The following is an 18012-nucleotide window of genomic DNA, read 5'->3' on the forward strand; positions in this document are numbered from 1 at the left end:
TATGAAAATAAAACTTTGCATTGAAGAAAAGTAGATTTTTGTTTGTATATGCTGTCAATTATAGTTCTTAGAAAGAAAATCGGAATTGGCAAAAATCGGTATCGGCAGATCACACTAACAAATAAAAAATCGGAAATCGGAATCAGCCAAGAAAATTGCAATCGGTGCATCTCTATAATCAATATAATAATGCAACAATAAAATATTCAACATTAAATATAAACATCATTATATTTTATATAAAACACTGCATAATATATTCTGATTAAGAAAATGATATATTGCAATGATATAAATTTCTTATTAAATACTTCTTATATATTACTTATAAAATTATAATGTCCCATAGATTTCATAACAATATATATTATTATTTTTTTTAAATAATTTTTTTAATTATTAATCACAATTCCAAAATGTAACACTCTAAATCAACTTAGTTTATAAATTACATTAATTGAATGTCAAATTAATTTTTAGGCACATCTGTCTCATTAGATTTACTGAAATGGTATGGACTCTTGGTTCTGAGAGTTGATGTTGGACAGGACAAGTCTTTACCTGGGTTAAAGAGGACGATAGCTCTTAGACAGCCCAGCTCCGTCTTGTCCATCTGCATGTCCTTCATCTTAGACACCAACTCTGTTAATACCCTGCAAACATGATTATGTATTTAGACTGGATTTACAAAGATTCAATAATGTAAGGGGGAAAAATCAAATCAAAGCAATCCTAAAATTATAAAAGTAGATTGGATAGTGTTATTTGAAAATCCAGAGGGATCAATGAATGGTAAATCAGTACATACAACACATTCGCTCATGTTATAATGAAATATTGTATGTGAAAGATGGTTTGGTATTTTTGTTACAACTTGCATTCACACATTTTAAGTGTGGCTTAAATATCCATATCATTTTGGGGCCAGTGCATGAGCATCTAGGGAGGGTTTGAGATGCTGTGACCTGACCTGTCAAATATAGAGCCGACCCCTGCGCTGTGAGCACTGCTGCGATGGACATGCAGGCCGGTGGCCAAGAGGATCCCATCCTTAACCGTCACAGAACGATGTGAGAATGAAGCGATGAGCAGCTCGTTCCAACCTAAACACACACACCGACAGTGAGAGCGGCACGTACATTCTACACACACATTTAACATCTGAATAGAGGGATCCTGACCTGCTCGCAGCAGGATGACCTGGTCATCCAGAGGAAGGTCAGAGAAGTGTGGGATTCTCTTAGCCCACTCAACAAGAGTAAAGAGCTGCTTGTCTGCAGCCTGGCAGATGTTGGTCACTGGGTCATTTGTCTGAGAATCAAAAATAAGTACACATGAAAGTACTGAACATAGGAAAGAAAACTAAAACTAAATATTTTATAATCGTGGCTTGATTTTGATCAAAAGTGTATTAAGTACAAGTATGTGCATTGTATGCACATTTACATTTGTAATATTTTGCTTGCTGATGTAAATGTGTACAATGCAAATGGACGACTACTTGTATTTTTTTTGTTTCAAAACTCTAACTCAAAGTTTATTCTATACATAATTGACATACACTCTATAATTATGTATTGAGTCATTCATTTTTTGTGTGTGTGTAATTTCGTTTTGTATTTGGGGTTGGTGGTAGTGTGGGAAAAATATTTGTTTCTATTCTCCTGTATGTTTATCCTTTTGTTATTACAAAAGTTCAATAAACAGATTAAGCAAAAAAAAAAAAAAAAAAGTTTATCCTTTTGTTATTACAAAAAAAAAAGTTGCTTTAGACAGCGCTGAGATTTAATTTAGAGATTAAATTAACAAACTGACAAAGACAGTAATAATGCACTGTAAGTAATCTTGTTTCTTCATCCTTAAAACAAGACCAATTTAATTGAGAAGCTATAATTGCAAAAGAAATAAAAATAAAACAAATAATATAGTAAAAAACTTTAGCAAAAATAAAGTTATAAATTAAAATATAATAACATAACTAATAAAAAAATATTAAAATAAGATATTCTTTGGATAAAAATATCTGAAAGTAGCTTCTTAAGTGACTATTTAATAAGTAACTAATTATCTCTCATTAGTTTTCATTGGTATACTATTGTCAAATGTTATTTTCAGGAAGATTTTTTTAAATGAATTAATACTTTCATTTAGCAAAGATACATGAAACTGATCAAAAGTGACAATAAAGAAATTTATGATGTTACAAATGATTTCTTTTTCAAATAAATACTGTTCTTTTGATCTTTCTTTTCTTTAAAAATAAAAAAATATTAAGCAGCACAACTGTTTTCAAGATTGATGATAATCAGAAATGTTTTTTGAGCATCATATCAGAATGATTTCTGAAGGATCATGTGACACTGAAGACAGGAGTAATGATGCTGAAAATTCAGCTTTGTCATCACTATTTTAAATTATATATATATATATATATATATATATATTTATTTTATTTTTTTCAATAATTTTTTTACAATATTACTGGACATCACATTGCTTCTTACAAAACTTTATGAGGTGTCTCACCGAGTTGCCTGTGCTGGACTCCATGTAAGCCTCAGTCTTGGGTTCCACTGCAAGTTCAGCATCCAGAATCTTCTCCACTGGCATTTCTTCATTAAAGCTGCTACTAGACTCCATCTCATTATCACTCTTTTCCCGACCCCGCTGCCTCTCTTCCTGCACCGCTGCACACACGGAACGTTTCAATTGCTTCAAACAATAATCCACAAACAAAAAATATTACTTCAAACAAAAAAATACCTACACAATTCATTTATGACAGTCTGTTTCATTTGAGTCACTCACCTTCTCTCTTCATGCCCATGGCCAGACACTTCTGATAGCGGCAGTACTGGCAGCGGTTACGTTGGCGTTTGTCAATCTGGCAGTCTTTACTGTCTCGACACGTGTACGTGAGGTCTTTCCGGATAGTTCTCTTGAAGAAGCCCTTGCAGCCTTCACAGCTGTAAACACCATAATGTTTCCCTATAGGTAGACAAAGATAACATACGTAACATTCAGGGGCGCGAGAACATGTTTTCGGTTGGGGGTGCTGTGTGTGTCCGTGTTGGGTGAAATGAAAGCGGGCCAAAGGGGGGGGCCTCATTTCACAACTCCACAAGGCACTAGTGCGTCGATATGAACACTCGTTTAAGTGGCATACACACTTGGAAATTTGCCTGCATATCACATTTTTGACATTATCCATAGTAGCTGATCAATCTCGGGGGTTGGGCTGGGTCCGCTAGGCTTACTTGTCTCCGTGCTCGTGGTGGAGCTGGTTCACTTACGTCGGTGCTCGTGCTGGGGCTGCTGTTGGATGCCAATTTGGGAAAGATTTTGCTGGGATGGCAATTTAAAAACATCTGAAATTCCCTTTTGCGCCATTATCTCCTTCTGTATAGTTCATGTCTGATACCACGCGCCAGCGTCACGTGTTCATGAGGATTAGGCTAATCATCCCATATACAAAACATCACGTCAAATTAATCATGTTTATAAAGATAAACATGGGTTTATTATAGCCCACTTACGATTTACATTTCAGAGATCATTACAAATACATTACATGCTAAAACTGAATACATTTCAATGAACAAACTTGGCCTTGCATTTGCAACCATGTGAAAACAGGGGGTGCTGCAGCCCCCTCAGCACCCCTACTTCCCGCGTCCCTGGTTACATTATCATATCATGTCATTAAAGTGATAGATCACCCAAAAATGCTGTCACCTTTTACTCACCCTCACGTTGTTCCAAACCTCTACGGCTTTCTTTCTTCTGGAAAATGAAAGAAGATATTATAAAGAATGTTTGTAACCAAACAGTTTCAGGTCCCACTGAATTCCACAGTATGGAAAAATAATACAATGGAAGTTAATAGAAGCCGAAATTGTTTGGTTACAAACATTCATCAAAATATTTTCTTTCAAGTCCCACAGAAGAAAGAAATTCATACAAGTTTGGGGGGAGTAAATGATGACAGATTTTTTATTTTTGGATGAACTATCCCAGGCAGGCTGGAAGAAGTCGGTCAGGCTCCAGTTAAAGAGAGAATCAGCATGACTAAACATGTACTGGTGTACATGTGCTGTATGAGGGTACGTACCCGAGGATCGGTCTCCACAGATGGCACAGAAGTGTTTAGAGAGGGACCCCGGGCTGCTGCAGGGGTAACTGCCCAGTCCCGCCAGTCCTGGAGTAGGTTTAATGTCTTCTGAGCTGCTAACACTGTTCATAGAGTTAATCTGTAAGGAAGGAGAGGGAAAAAAACAACAAAATAAGCTTGTGTCCGTGTGTGGTTTCCCACCACCTAAACAATCAAATTGTTACCTGAGCACTTCCTCTTTGGATCATGTGACATGATTCCTTTTGCATTCACTTTCTGTGGCTTTGAGCCTTATTAGACATTTATGGTATACAGTTTTCTAAATGTTTACATGGTTGTAATGTAAAATACGAAAACTATGGAATATATAATTTAAAGTGCTACGATAAATAAAAGTGATTAATTACAATGAAAGTATCGGCTAAGGGTAAATTAAGTTTGTCTTCACCAGTAGATGGCAGCAAACGGTCATACTTGACATGGCAAGTTTTATGAGCGAAACAAGATCATGTTCAAGGCTGTTATAGAATTAGACACATGCCCAGAGAGAGATAGAAAGGTCAGGGAATGGAAACTGAAAACAAACCAGCTAAACCCCAGTGGGTCAATGGTCTTTTTAAAAAGCTGAACGTTTTTTTTTTTTTTTTAAATACAATGACGGAATATGCATTTTTAATGATTCTGGGAGCTCCGCATTTGTTAATGCATATTTTATACAATTTTGTCTTTCCCCAAACTTTGCAAAAAAGCAGTATTTAGCTTTCGACCCAACAGTGCACTAATCTCAGACTTCAAACATTATACAAAACAACAAACCAGCTCCTGCTGCATAAATGTTGTATAATTAATGTATTTTTGACAATTCAACAAGCTTGTGACTTTATTTGAATAGATTGGACAGTTAAAAGTGGGAGTTACAGTACATACATACCAGAATAGAGTCAGACCTGAATGTGAACTTGCTAATAACCCTTGTAAAAAAAAAGTGTGCTTAATTGTACTGAATATGCGCTTGTAGTGTACTTCAAATCTTGAAAGTATATTTTAAAAAATACTGCAGATTTTAATACTGCATATTACTTAAGTGTTTTAAGAGAGTACACTTTTATGACTATAGATGTGCCCCAAATTATGTACTATTTGTACACTTATACTACACACTATGTACTCAACCATCTAGTGTGAGATTTAAATGGTTATTTTGTCATCAAACTGTGTCCAATATTCCATATTTATGTTAGATAAGTGCATAATCTGGCTATTTAAAGTGCACTTTTTCATGTTAAGTATTACTCACGTCACTTAACCCTCATGTTGTGTTTAGTGGTCGACCGATATTGGTTTTTTGACAGCCGATGCCGATATCTTGGAAAGCAGGGTGGCCGATGGCTGATATCATTTTACTTATTTTAATTAATATTTAAGAAATTTGAAATCATTTGAAAATTGATTAAAAAATAAATGTGTTAAATAAACATACTTATACTTTAGATGACAAAGCATTTTTCACAAATAAATAAATATTTAATAAAAATATAATTAAAAAGGAAGTAAACACTGTAACCAACAGGGCACTCAGTATTCTGGGAAGTTTGTGTGCATTAATCATATTTTTTTCAAATAAAGCCAGATCTCACAACTGGATCCGACTAAGTTTGCAAGGTTTTTGAAATGAATTGTTTATTAGACATTTATTAGAAAGATTTGTTTAAATTATATAAATGCGTATTTGCTGAACGCTGACGGCAAACAAGGAAGTATTATAATGTTTGCCTTTCTATTACTAATAATATAAAAGCAATTGTTATAATACTTTTTGTATACATTTTAATTCCTTTGTTTAACCGTTCTATCTGATTATTAGACAGACGTATTAGATAATCCATATTAGACAGAACTGAACGACAACAGCGAACAAGAGGGAGAATGTAAGCACCGTGTGCTCAGGCGCTGCTGTTCTCAGCGCCGTCAAAATAAAAGTCCAGCCTAGAACGCATCGGCCAAACAGGAAAACTTATCGGCCGATGCCAATATTTTTAAAAATGCCAACTATCGGCCGATATATCGGCCTTGGCGATATATCGGTCTACCACTAGTTGTGTTTTGGTCATTTTGACAAGGAGATGATTTTATTTTTCCAGAAAATGCTAGTTAATGTCATTACATTCGACTAAAATGTACTGACTTTGCTTACACACCATGTACACTTGTTACACTTATGGTGTTCCCGGTCAAAAATGACAGGCCTACAAAAAATTGCTTATAAATTTCTTGTTATGCTATATTATTACCAAATCTTAGATTCTGACTTTATATCAACTTGCTTTATTTCAATTAGGACAGGTTTTGTATTTCTTTTTGGAACTGACTGATCGTAGACCTCACTGATCTGAGTTTATGCACCTCAGGTTTTGAGTGAACATTTCCAAATTGAACCACAAATAATTATTTTCTTTACTCAAAAATTGAGGCGCATAAGCTTAAATCAATAATCACTTCTAATAAGAAATACAAAACCTATGCTAACTGAAGGAAAACAAGTTAACAAAAAGACTAAATCTAAGAGTTGGTGATAATATAGCATAATGACAGAATTACAAGCAATTTTAAATGGACTGGTCATTTTTTGACCAAATTAATGGATTAACCCTAACTCTAACTGTAGAATGTTATTCAATATTACATTTAAAGTTAATATATTTTAAATGTAATAAATTGCAACTTCATCGTTACAAATTTGTAATTTCAAATATATTTAAATACATCCCATATATTTTAGTTTATCATAAATGCAGTACAATTTATCCATACTTCAAGATAAAAGTCATATAGAAGTAATTACTAAATTACATATAACATACTTAAGTCCTATTTAAGAGGGTCAAAAAGCATGTTAAAGTTCAGCTTAATTCATTTAATCTAAAATTGTAAACTATAATACATTTAATTGCAATTAACATGCAGTTACTACAATCAGTTCTCGCACAAGCATATTATTTTTAAAGTACATCATTTCTGTATTTGATTTTAAATATACTAAAGTGTACTTCTTTTTCAAAAGGTACTACAATGGCTAAATAGCGATTTAGCTATTAGCTAACATACAGCAGCCCACGCAGCCCAAGTGACAGCAAAAAAGCAAAAAAGCAAGTTATGACATTCTGAAGAAAGATTATAAAGACTTTTTAAAAAAAATAATGTATGGTTAATAAGACCACGAACATGCATTAAAAAAGTACATTTTGATTTCATGTCGACTTTAACAGGCAGAAATGTTCATTTTGAAGCTTTCAAACAGTAAAGGCAAAAAATGCACACATGCATTCACTCTCACACAAACATGTTCATTTTATGAGAGCGCTATCCTGAAACGGTGAGCCGTTCAGTGAGGCAGAAAGATGCTCGGAAGGTGATACACAGCAGCCACCATCACGTTCGCTCCCTTTAATCTGCTGCCTATAGTCTATATATTATTCAGAGCACTTGGCCCTCGCTCACAAGGAGCGTTCCTCTATAGAGGCGTCCCTACTTTCAGGCGAGACGTTCACACATGACGCTATTTACAGCTAATAGTATGGCAGGTTTCCACAGCTTTCTTGAAGTGTTGCATATTGCGCCCACTGTAGCGCAGCCTCAATGATATCTCTCTCCATGTGAGCCAAGGTTATACTAGGGCTGTCCGTCACGCTACATTAGCTCTTTTTAGGCTAGAATAAACTGAATGGGCTGTTCTCCCTCGAGCTAGAGGGAGGCCCTGCAGAGGAAAGGAGAGATGCATTAAAAGAGCATTCTGCATTTTCCTCGCTGGTTCGCTCTTGCAGCTAAAGTTTCTCTGATCGGAAGCATGGATGTCCCACTATCTCTTCCGTGAGATATCACAAATGATGCAAAGCAAAGCAAAGAAAAGGTTGTGCTTATTAAACACCTAGAAGTTGTTCTCGTTTAGGGAGGATTTGAGAATGGAGAATTTGAACTAGACTGATAATATACAATAATTAACCCAAAAATGAAAATTCTGTCATTAATTACTCTAATGTTGTTCCAAACCTGTAAGATCTTCGTTCATCTTTGGAACACAAATTAAGATATTTTTATGAAATCCGAGAGCTTTCTGATCCACCATAAACAGCAACTCAAATACCACATTCAAGGCCCAGAAACATAGTAAGGACATTGTTAAAATAGTCCATGTGACATCAGTGGTTCAGCCTTAATTTTATGAAGCTACGAGAATAATTTTTGTGTGCTACCGCCCCCCCGCCCCCCAAAAAAAAAAAACTTTATTCAACAATTTCTTCTCTTCTGTGTCAAAATTCGATGCACATTCATGACAGTACCATGATGCATGTGTGTATACATTCTTAATTTGTGTTCTGAAGATGAACAAAGGTCTTACTGGTTTGGAACGACATGAGGGTGAGTAATTAATGACAGAATTTTCATTTTTGGGTGAACTATCCCTTTAAAATCTATAGCAGACTTTAAGCTCAGTCTAGTGATATAAATACTACAATGTCTCATAGACCAGTGATTCTCAGCCTTTTTGACTCCAAGGCGCCTGATTGTCCACAACAATATTCACAGGCCTACTACAGTCCAAGTTTTGTTATTTTTATCTATGAGCATTCCTAGTTTCTGTAAATGTATAAAAAATAACTACAGTATGACATAACAATGATACATAATTATATTTTTCAGTGTTCCCACTCTTTTTAACCAACTGAAATGGCTTTGCCACCACAAATAAATGACCAAATCAGCATATTAGAATTATTTCTGAAGGATCATGTGACATGAAGACTGGAATAACAGCTGCTGAAAACTCAGCTTTGCCATCACAGGAATAAATTACATTTGAAAATATATATAAAAAAGAAAACAGTTCTTCTAAATTGCAATACATTTTCACAGTATTACTATTTTACTGTATTTTTATCAAATAAGTGCAGCCTTGTAGAGTCTGAGAGACATTTTTCAAAAATATTTAAAAATCTTAATTATTCCAAATGTTTGGCCCTAGTTGAGAACCACTGTCTCTTTCTCTGTACTGTACCTGTGGACTGTTGAGCGCTCCATAGCCCATGCTGGAGGTGGTGGGCAAGGAGGCTGAAGGTGAGCCCAGAGAGGAGGAAGTGATGACTGAGTATGGCGACCCTAGACCGTTGATGATGGAGGGGTGATGGTGGGACACCATGGAGCTGAGAGGAGGCTGGGATGGAGGAGAGCTCAGGTGACCGAGTGTTACCTGCAAAGAAGAACCTGAGAACAGAAATAGGGGATTAGTCTGTATTCAACATCAACAACTAAATGCAACTGTAAAATGTGACCCTGGACCACAAAACCAGTCATATGTCACAAGGGTATTTTTGTAGCAATAGCCAACAATACATTGTATGGGTCAAAATGATCGATTTTTCTTTTATGCCAAAAATCATTAGGATATCAAGTAAAGATCATGTTCCATGAAGGTATTTTGTGAATTTTCTTACTGTAAATATATCAAAACTTTGCAAAAAGCATTGCTAAGAACTTTATTTGGACAACTTTAAAGGAGATTTTCTCAATATTTAGATTTTTTTCGCCCTAACAAACCATACATCAATGGTTATTGATTCAGCTCTCAGATGATGTATAAATCTCAGTTTAAAAAAAAAAACGACCCTTATGACTCGTTTTGTGGTCCAGGGTCACAAATATTAATATTAAAAATAAAAATATTAATCATTAAATAATCATTTAAACATATGCATACATGGTTGACTAGTGAATGTTTCACAAATATCTTCTATACTCATCTACTATATAAATACAGATAATGTACTGTGACAGTTTGACATTTTCATTCTAGAAATGCTGAGACATCTGGGGGCCCTGTCAATGAGGGCAGTAATGGTTGGTGGCATTTGCACAGTAGCAGGGGTCAAAAAAGTGAGTAGCAGTGACTGCGGGGCATTCATGGATCATCACACATCAAATTTCAGACACGCATCAAATTTCAGGTCTCTCACTCATGGGTCTAAAATGTACACATGCTCATTATTTATTATATATAAATTAATATGCATATCTGCATTATATCGGCTAGGTGTCAGCATTGGTCATTGAAAAACCTGATTGGTCGACCAGTAGACATAACACCCTTCTTTTTGAGGGAGTTTATAATGCTAGCAAGAACAACAAACTGCACAGCTAATGTAAAGCTTTAACTCTTAAAACAGCATTTTCAGTTTAAATACTAACACCAAAACATGGCATTCACCAATAAAAACCAAGAAGCCTATCATGCAGGGGAGATGCAGTTTAGACCCTCACCATACCTTCACAATACATACAGTTTAGTTTTCACATTCATGTTACAATCAGCCACATGCACAAACTCAGTCCAAAGTCAGTCAGATCATCCCAATAAACCATTTTCACTCACTCTCAGTGTATTTTTAAAGGCATGATAGAGTGGTGGCTTTCCAAGTGTCTTTGTTGTGATGCCTCCTGTTCCTCACACTGAGATGGCTCTGTCACTGTGACATGCCCTGTAATGCCCTGGATGACCAGTGGGAACATTGTAAAAGCTATCCTCAGCACCCACACTTACTCAAGTGTGTTAAGGGAGAGTGGTCTCCGTGCCCGGGCCGGGCTAGATTCTTGTGCTATTAATGACCTCTAAATGTCACATTCTGATCTAGAGGAACATCTATCCTTGAAAAGCCTACACTGTAAAAAATGACAGTGAATTTAACGGTAAAAGACTGTAAAAATGCTACAGTAAAAACCTGTTAAATGGTTAACGGTAAATTCCCCTACTATATACGGTGAAAAACTGTATTGGACATTACATGTATTGGACATTAATTTTACGGTAGTATACCGTTTTTGGAAGTGAAAAAGACCGTATAATTTACAGTGCATAACCGTAAATTGATATTCCCAGAATTCCCTGCGTTACATTTCAAATTTGATGTTTTGTTGTTGAAATAACTATGTTTCTTCTTAGTTTTTTCTTATCAGTTTTGTATATTAGGGTTGTATGTTACACCTAATGTTGTTAAATGAATGTTTATTACATTATTTCAGTTTCATGTGTGTTACCATGATGGTGTTTAGCGTTTGTGTGAATGACACTGTGCACCTTCTATACATGTTATTATTTAAAAGCTGCTTGTGATGGGCTTTGGTTCATCATGTGACTTTCTCATCACTACCTGCATTTGCTGGTTATCAGTGTATTACAAAGGTACAAAACAGATTTCAGTACTTCAATACGTTGGTATATTAACATTATATCAGTTAATGAAATTACAGTATTTAACTGTAAATTTAAGTTAAAACCGTAAAACCTAAAACGTTGCTACCGTATTTTTTACGGTAAAATTCCGGCAACCACAGTTGCCGGTTTTTTACCGTACATTTTTTTTTACAGTGTAGGTGTGCATGTTCAAAGCCAGAGTTCTGGCACTTTCTTTCACTCATGCTGAAGATCCTCAAAACACGATTTTAACAGGCCAGCAGAGTTTGTGCCAGTGTTATGAAACAGATTTTATGATTAGCCAGTTTTTAGCCTCAGACAATTGTTAGAAAGCAGTTTTTTTTAACATCATTACCTTTTATAAAGCTTAACAGATCATTAATAGAAATAAATGGTGATATGACATATCCTGTAGATGCAGTTCAAATGTTTGTTCAGCAAGGATGTTTTAAATTAATCAAAAGTGGCAGTAAAGTCTTTTACATTTTGCAAAATATTTTCTATTTTAAATAAATGCCACACAAATATTAATCAGCACACAACTGCTTTCAAAATTGATAAAAATAAATGTTTCTTGAGCATCAAGTCAGCATATTAGAATGATTACAGAAGTGTCATGTGAGTAATGGCTGCTTTAAATAATAATATGTAATAATATTACTTTTACTGTATTTTTTTATCAAATAGATGCAGCCTTGGTTTCTTAAAAAAAACCTTACCAAACACAAATGGTAGGTTTACAGTAATATACTGTATATTCAGTTATACCTTACATTAAAGATGGCAATATCCAAAATCCTTGTCCTTCTGGGGACATTTTTGGTCCCCATGAGGAAAACATCTTATAAATCATACAGAATAGTTTTTTTTGAAAATCTGAAAAGTGGTAGGTTTATGGGTAAAATACAGTTTGAACAGTATAAAAACACTCCATAAACATTAAGTATATAGAATGCCCTCATAAAACATGGAAACCCAACATATGTGTGTGTGAGAGAGAGAATTCTATGCTCATGTAGTTAAGCACATATTCTCATGGAATTAGCATCTTAAGTGGGATGAATCTGAGTAATCGTTTGTTGATTATTCTGCAAATCTCTATGACAGAATGATAAGCAATAATTTGCTTTCTAGTGGAGATTAAGGAAAATCAATACAGTCACTCAATCATCCAAATATTCAATCCGCTTGCTATTCTGAATGCTTCAACAGGATTGTGGTGTACAATTGTAGTGTATTGTTACCACAATTAAACCTAGTGTGGCTTTATAATTAAATGTTTATATAATGTGTTTAGTAGCCCTGTAGGTCACCTAGATCATTTTAAGGAGCCATAAGAAATTGAATTAATCTAAAAAGACTAAACAAGACTTATTGAGAGTGCGTATCATGAAAATACAGTTGAAATGAGGCTAGTGAGAAATAGGTTGAAAACTAGGCTGAAATTCTGGTTGTTTTTAAAAATGAATGGAAACAAACCCTGAGATGACTTCATAGCATTTTAACCCAAACACCTTGACAAAGAACATTGTGTTTTATAAGCATTAAATAAGACCTTGTAAAAAAACATGAAGAAAATCGAAAAATGTGATTGTACTCCTTGTCTTGGACATATATACAGCATTTCATGATTGCAACTAGTTTTCAAAAACTAAAGAATTTTATCAAGCAAAATTGGACTACCTTTTTAACAACCCGATCTCATGAGAAAATGAGAAAACTACAAGGTGGCGATTTTGTATGAAGTTGTATGTTGTGATTTTGATCTTTAGAAAAAAAATCCTCCCCTAAACCTAACTGTCTGTGAGATATAAGCAGACAAATGTACAAATGAGATATGAATTAGCCTCCAGTTTGCCAAAATTTAAAATAGTTACAAATTGCCATGAGAGTGTTGACATTTTCAGTTTTGGCCACCATGACCTGCTATGCAATTTTGACAAAAATGCAGTCAGTTAATTCATTTGTTTATCTTTTCAGGATAACATACAGTGGGGAAAATATTTATTTGATCCCCTGCTGATTTTGTAAGTTTGTCCACTTACAAAGAAATGAAGGGTCTGTAATTTTTATGGTAGGTTTATTTTAACGTATAGAGACAGCCAACCAAAAAAATCCAGAAAAAACACATTATATAAAGGTTAGCATTTTCACTGTATATACTATACTGGATCCTAAAGTATCTGTTCTCCTGCTGAATAAGGGGGTGAGGCTGGATGGGACAATCCCCCTGGGGATGTGTGGTGGACTGATGCTGGATTACCTACTCAGATTAAAGAGATTATCATCCCGTGGCTCACAGGAGAACTGCTTTATTGATGCAAGCCCAAAATCTGATAATAAGGTTTAGTTCTAAATGTCAGAGAAGGAATGTGTGCTGATTTGGCTTTGTGGTAGTGTTTAATAAAACATCTTGAACGACGGTCTATCAATCACTATTTCACATACAAAAAAAAAATCTTAATGAAATGTTTTTTTATTTATCAGATTTTTCAGTTTAAAGTAATAATACAGAGAGCGATATAAATGACTAAGTATAAGCTATTGAAATATATTTCTATATAGGAATGACATTGGAGCATGAGTGACACAACCAAGAGCATGGGGGTGAGCGATCCTTGGGAGAGACTGTCATAACTGGGGCAGAAAAATTGTCAATTAGATTAGCAAGCTGAATAACAACCAGGCCTGTGTTGAAGGTGCTCGCCATTGCTTTTTCAGACTGAATGTTATCTAATGGATCAGGCATTCTGTGCTCCAGTGTTTTGTGTAGGTCTAGAATAACAGACTACATTAAATGCAAACTAATGTATACTGATCCCAATCCCAATAGATTTTTATCAATGGTGAAGGTTTCTCTAAACAGAAATGATGCTGATAAAAATAAAAACACTTGCACTGTGCTATAGGTAAAATGCAATAAGATGTTGAATCGTTACATACTTTTTCAACATCAAACACACAGATGAGGGGTCAGTCTTAGCAATGGTTGTTAGGTTTCTTCTCAGCATGAGAAGGGCAGCACTTGCATTTAGTTGCAACAGTGAAGGTGGAATAGGATACGGCAGCTTTATCTAATGAGACCACCTCAAGCACAAGGAAGAGAAAGGGTCTTTAAACACCCAAGACACAACACTGGCCTTGTATGTGTTCATCCTGCACTCTATTCACTGACTACTGGAACATGAGCTGAACACACAGCTACAACAATACTGAAGGGCCTGCCAATGCCTTTCTCTTTCAGTATACACAATCATGCTTTGTCCATTCCAAATTTTGGAGACAATTTAGAGAAATTCCGTGCAGCTGTAGCCCTCTTGGCTTGCATGCACTTCTGTAATGAGAATTTTCTGATGCATATTATTGCATAAGAAGAAGTCTAATGGTCTTTTGTGTCCCTTATATTTGTGTAAAACAATGAATAGCTATTGCCTACACTGTAAAAAAAATTCCGTAAAATTTACGGTAAAAAACTGGCAGCTGTGGTTGCCGGAATTTTACCGTAAAAAATACGGTAGCAACGTTTTAGGTTTTACGGTTTTAACTTAAATTTACAGTTAAATACCGTAATTTCATTAACTGATATAATGTTAATATACCAACCTATTGAAGTACTGAAATCTGTTTTGTACCTTTGTAATACACTGATAACCACCAAATGCAGGTGGTGATGAGAAAGTCACATGACGAACCAAAGCCCATCACAAGCAGCTTTTAAATAATAACATATATAGAAGGTGCACAGTGTCATTCACACAAACACTAAACACCATCATGGTGACACACATGAAACTGAAATAATGCAATAAACATTAATTTAACAACATTAGGTGTAATATACAACCCTAATATACAAAACTGATAAGGAAAAACTAAGAAACAGTTATTTCAACAAAAAAAACATCAAATTTGAAATGTAACGCAAGGAATTCTGGGAATGTCAATTTACGGTTATTCACTGTAAATTATACGGTTTTTCCACTTCCAAAAACGGTATACTACCGTAAAATTAATGTCCAATACATGTAATGTCCAATACAGTTTTTCACCGTATATAGTAGGGGAATTTACCGTTAACCATTTAACAGATTTTTACTGTAGCATTTTTACAGTCTTTTACCATTAAATTCACGGTCATTTTTTACAGTGTACGTTTACTGTTTTAATATATTTTTTTTCAAAATCATTTTTTTTAAATACATTTTAGTTTTATATTTCTTTCAACTGCTTTTTAAGGCTGCTTCCATTGTTTCCAAAGTATTGTTTTTTATATATATATATAAAAACTCAATCCGAGCAGCTGAGTCCTTAGCCATCTTCAAGAATTGACTAAAAACACTTCTCTTCCATTTTTATTTGACCCTCTAACTCTAGCACTCTCTATTCTAATTCTATTCTTAAAAAACATGCCCCTTTTAGACTTGCATTTACTAACTACTTGTTTTCTTTAAAAAAAACTAACACTAGCTTCTCTATTCTTTTTGTATTAAATCTATTTGTTTTCTTTTATTACACAATTAACTAAACGCAAAAAAAGGCCTCTAACACTAGCTTGCTTTCTTATTGTTTCTATTCTATCTGTTTTCTTTTTTATTTATTATATAAAAACTTGCTACGTGTACTGCATTAGGCTAACTGAGACTTGTCATAGCACTTGCATATTGCTCTTTTGTTGATTTTGAATCAAGAACGACCCAACACTATTACGCAGCTCGAGGCAGCGATTGGCATTATTAGAGCGCGCGCAACTCAGTGAGTGCCTGATAAAATCTTAAAATTGACTTCATATTTCACAATTTGTCTCGGAATAACAACAGCTTCTGGGGTGAGATTAATAAACACAAGTAGGGTGTTAATGAAATGACTTCAGGCTAGATGTTATGTGCCGTGACAAGCATTAGCTCAGGCCCTTAGTTTGTGAGAAATGTGAACACACTTTCACCCCAGAGACCTGAATTAAAGGCAGTAAAAGTGATAGTTAATATTTCAGTTCAATACACACTGAATAAGTCATTTTAACAAAAGCTGGACGACAAATAAGCTGCCTCAGTCACAAACTTGAACGCAGTAAATCATTCTCAGGATGATCATTATACCAGTGCGGTTAAAATATACAATTTACACCAGTGCTGTTAAAATATACCATTTTTTTGGACAGGTAAATTAAACCTGTCGCTCGTGGTGGTTAAAATAACGTCTTCTTTTTAGCCATTAAACTATGACAATTAGGCCTACTTATCATAATGGTATCTAAAACAAAATAATCAATTTCATCACAACATGCCACAAACACAATGTGTACTTACATTTCAACACCAAAAGAAAACTGATTAAAGAAATTAAACATACGATGAAACTGGATTAAGTTAAAGAAGAAAATGGAGCATCCTGGTGATCTGTCAGACCTATCCAGCAGCATTTCCTCTCAAATTTCCTCTTAGTTTGATGAATGAGCCAAATGTAGATGCTCATAAGTCTTAACTGCATGACAAGAAAATAAATAAACATTTTCCACATGCAGTAACAAATCTGTTCTGATCTTCAATAGTCGTCGTGAATGGTTGATCCAGCTCGCGGCAGCTCTGGGTTATTTCATAGGCTACACCTTCTAAAGAGTCAAAACTGTTGCTAAATAAATAAATAAACAAATAAATAACCCACGACACACTGCTGTCCAGATACCAACTGAGAGCCATTAATAACTAGGCTACTCGACAGCAAACAGTTTAACAAGAGGCGCTCTGGAAAGCTATAAATTACATAACCGCAATTAAAGTGCCAACCCCTGACCCTGACTGAGAGGCACAATCTTTATCACCTGATTTTAACATTGGCACTGGTTCCAAGTCAATACACATGACACGACTGCGCCGATAACTCAAGCACGTACAATTTATGAGCATATCGTACAAAGTCCGTCTGGAGAATCCGTACTTCAGATAACACACGGCATGGAAAGAAAGCAGCACGACTTCCGGGAATAAAAAAAAAAAGACATAAAACTACAAAGCACTTACTAAGATGCAGATATGTGTCGTTATTATCCATGTTTGGACGAATGTGAAAGAACTGTCCAATTTTCTCGTAAAGTGTCTTGGGTTGCCGTTCTGGACGGCAGCATCTCCCCGCTGCTGTCCGCGATCTGACTGAGGATTCGCTGCGCACACTTGGGGCCCCACCGAGGGGGTGGCGAGGGCCAGATCCAATGACAGTCTCCCGAAGCTGTACAATTTGCCAGATTAAACGTATATGACATGTTGTTTTTTTCTTATCATTCACAGAAATTACTGTGTAATACTTTTTTTTGTAAACTATCATACAAGGTAGGCTATTTTTGTAATATGCAATATACAGTAGCTAATGCACCATGCTCATACTAGCTACTTTGTTTTTAATTTTTGAAATAATTATTTTGTTGTTGTTGTTTTTGTATGAATGTGATTTAAAACGTGTTAATATTTCAGCTTTTTTATAATAATCTTCCTTTTTATTTATTGCATTATACACTATTTAAAAATTATTTTTCAAAGTTGTAAATAAGTTGAAGTATGTTTTACAAGAAAATACTACAGGCTTTTCACTTCAAATTTCACTTTTAATTCAAGGTGTTACTTGCCGTTTCTTTGTAATTATTTGTAATATTTACTAGAAATTTGGG

The 18012-nt window shown here is 34.9% G+C and overlaps 1 protein-coding gene across 3 annotated transcripts in view; it reads right to left on the reverse strand.

Annotated features, from left to right (window-relative positions):
- Nucleotides 1–17547, reverse strand: part of rxrga (retinoid x receptor, gamma a) — a 22404-nt gene extending 4857 nt beyond the window's left edge. Inside the window, exons 1-8 of one of the 3 annotated variants that reach the window (XM_016493254.1) lie at nt 17372–17547; nt 9165–9370; nt 4112–4250; nt 2809–2988; nt 2527–2687; nt 1182–1311; nt 971–1103; nt 562–653 (exon numbers count right to left, since the gene is read on the reverse strand). In XM_016493254.1, the coding sequence (XP_016348740.1) occupies nt 562–653; nt 971–1103; nt 1182–1311; nt 2527–2687; nt 2809–2988; nt 4112–4250; nt 9165–9370; nt 17372–17402 (1072 nt within the window). In that variant the 5' untranslated portion in view covers nt 17403–17547. Of the gene's footprint in view, nt 1–561; nt 654–970; nt 1104–1181; nt 1312–2526; nt 2688–2808; nt 2989–4111; nt 4251–4335; nt 4374–9164; nt 9371–16660; nt 17137–17371 lie in introns of those variants that run through there. The other 2 variants (XM_016493255.1, XM_016493256.1) reach the window with 2 other exon arrangements.
- Between the last annotated feature and the right edge of the window lie 465 nt (nt 17548–18012).

Source organism: Sinocyclocheilus anshuiensis, unplaced genomic scaffold (assembly GCF_001515605.1).
Source record: "Sinocyclocheilus anshuiensis isolate Anshui unplaced genomic scaffold, SAMN03320099.WGS_v1.1 scaffold1472, whole genome shotgun sequence".
In the NCBI taxonomy this organism is placed as follows: Eukaryota; Metazoa; Chordata; class Actinopteri; order Cypriniformes; family Cyprinidae; genus Sinocyclocheilus; species Sinocyclocheilus anshuiensis.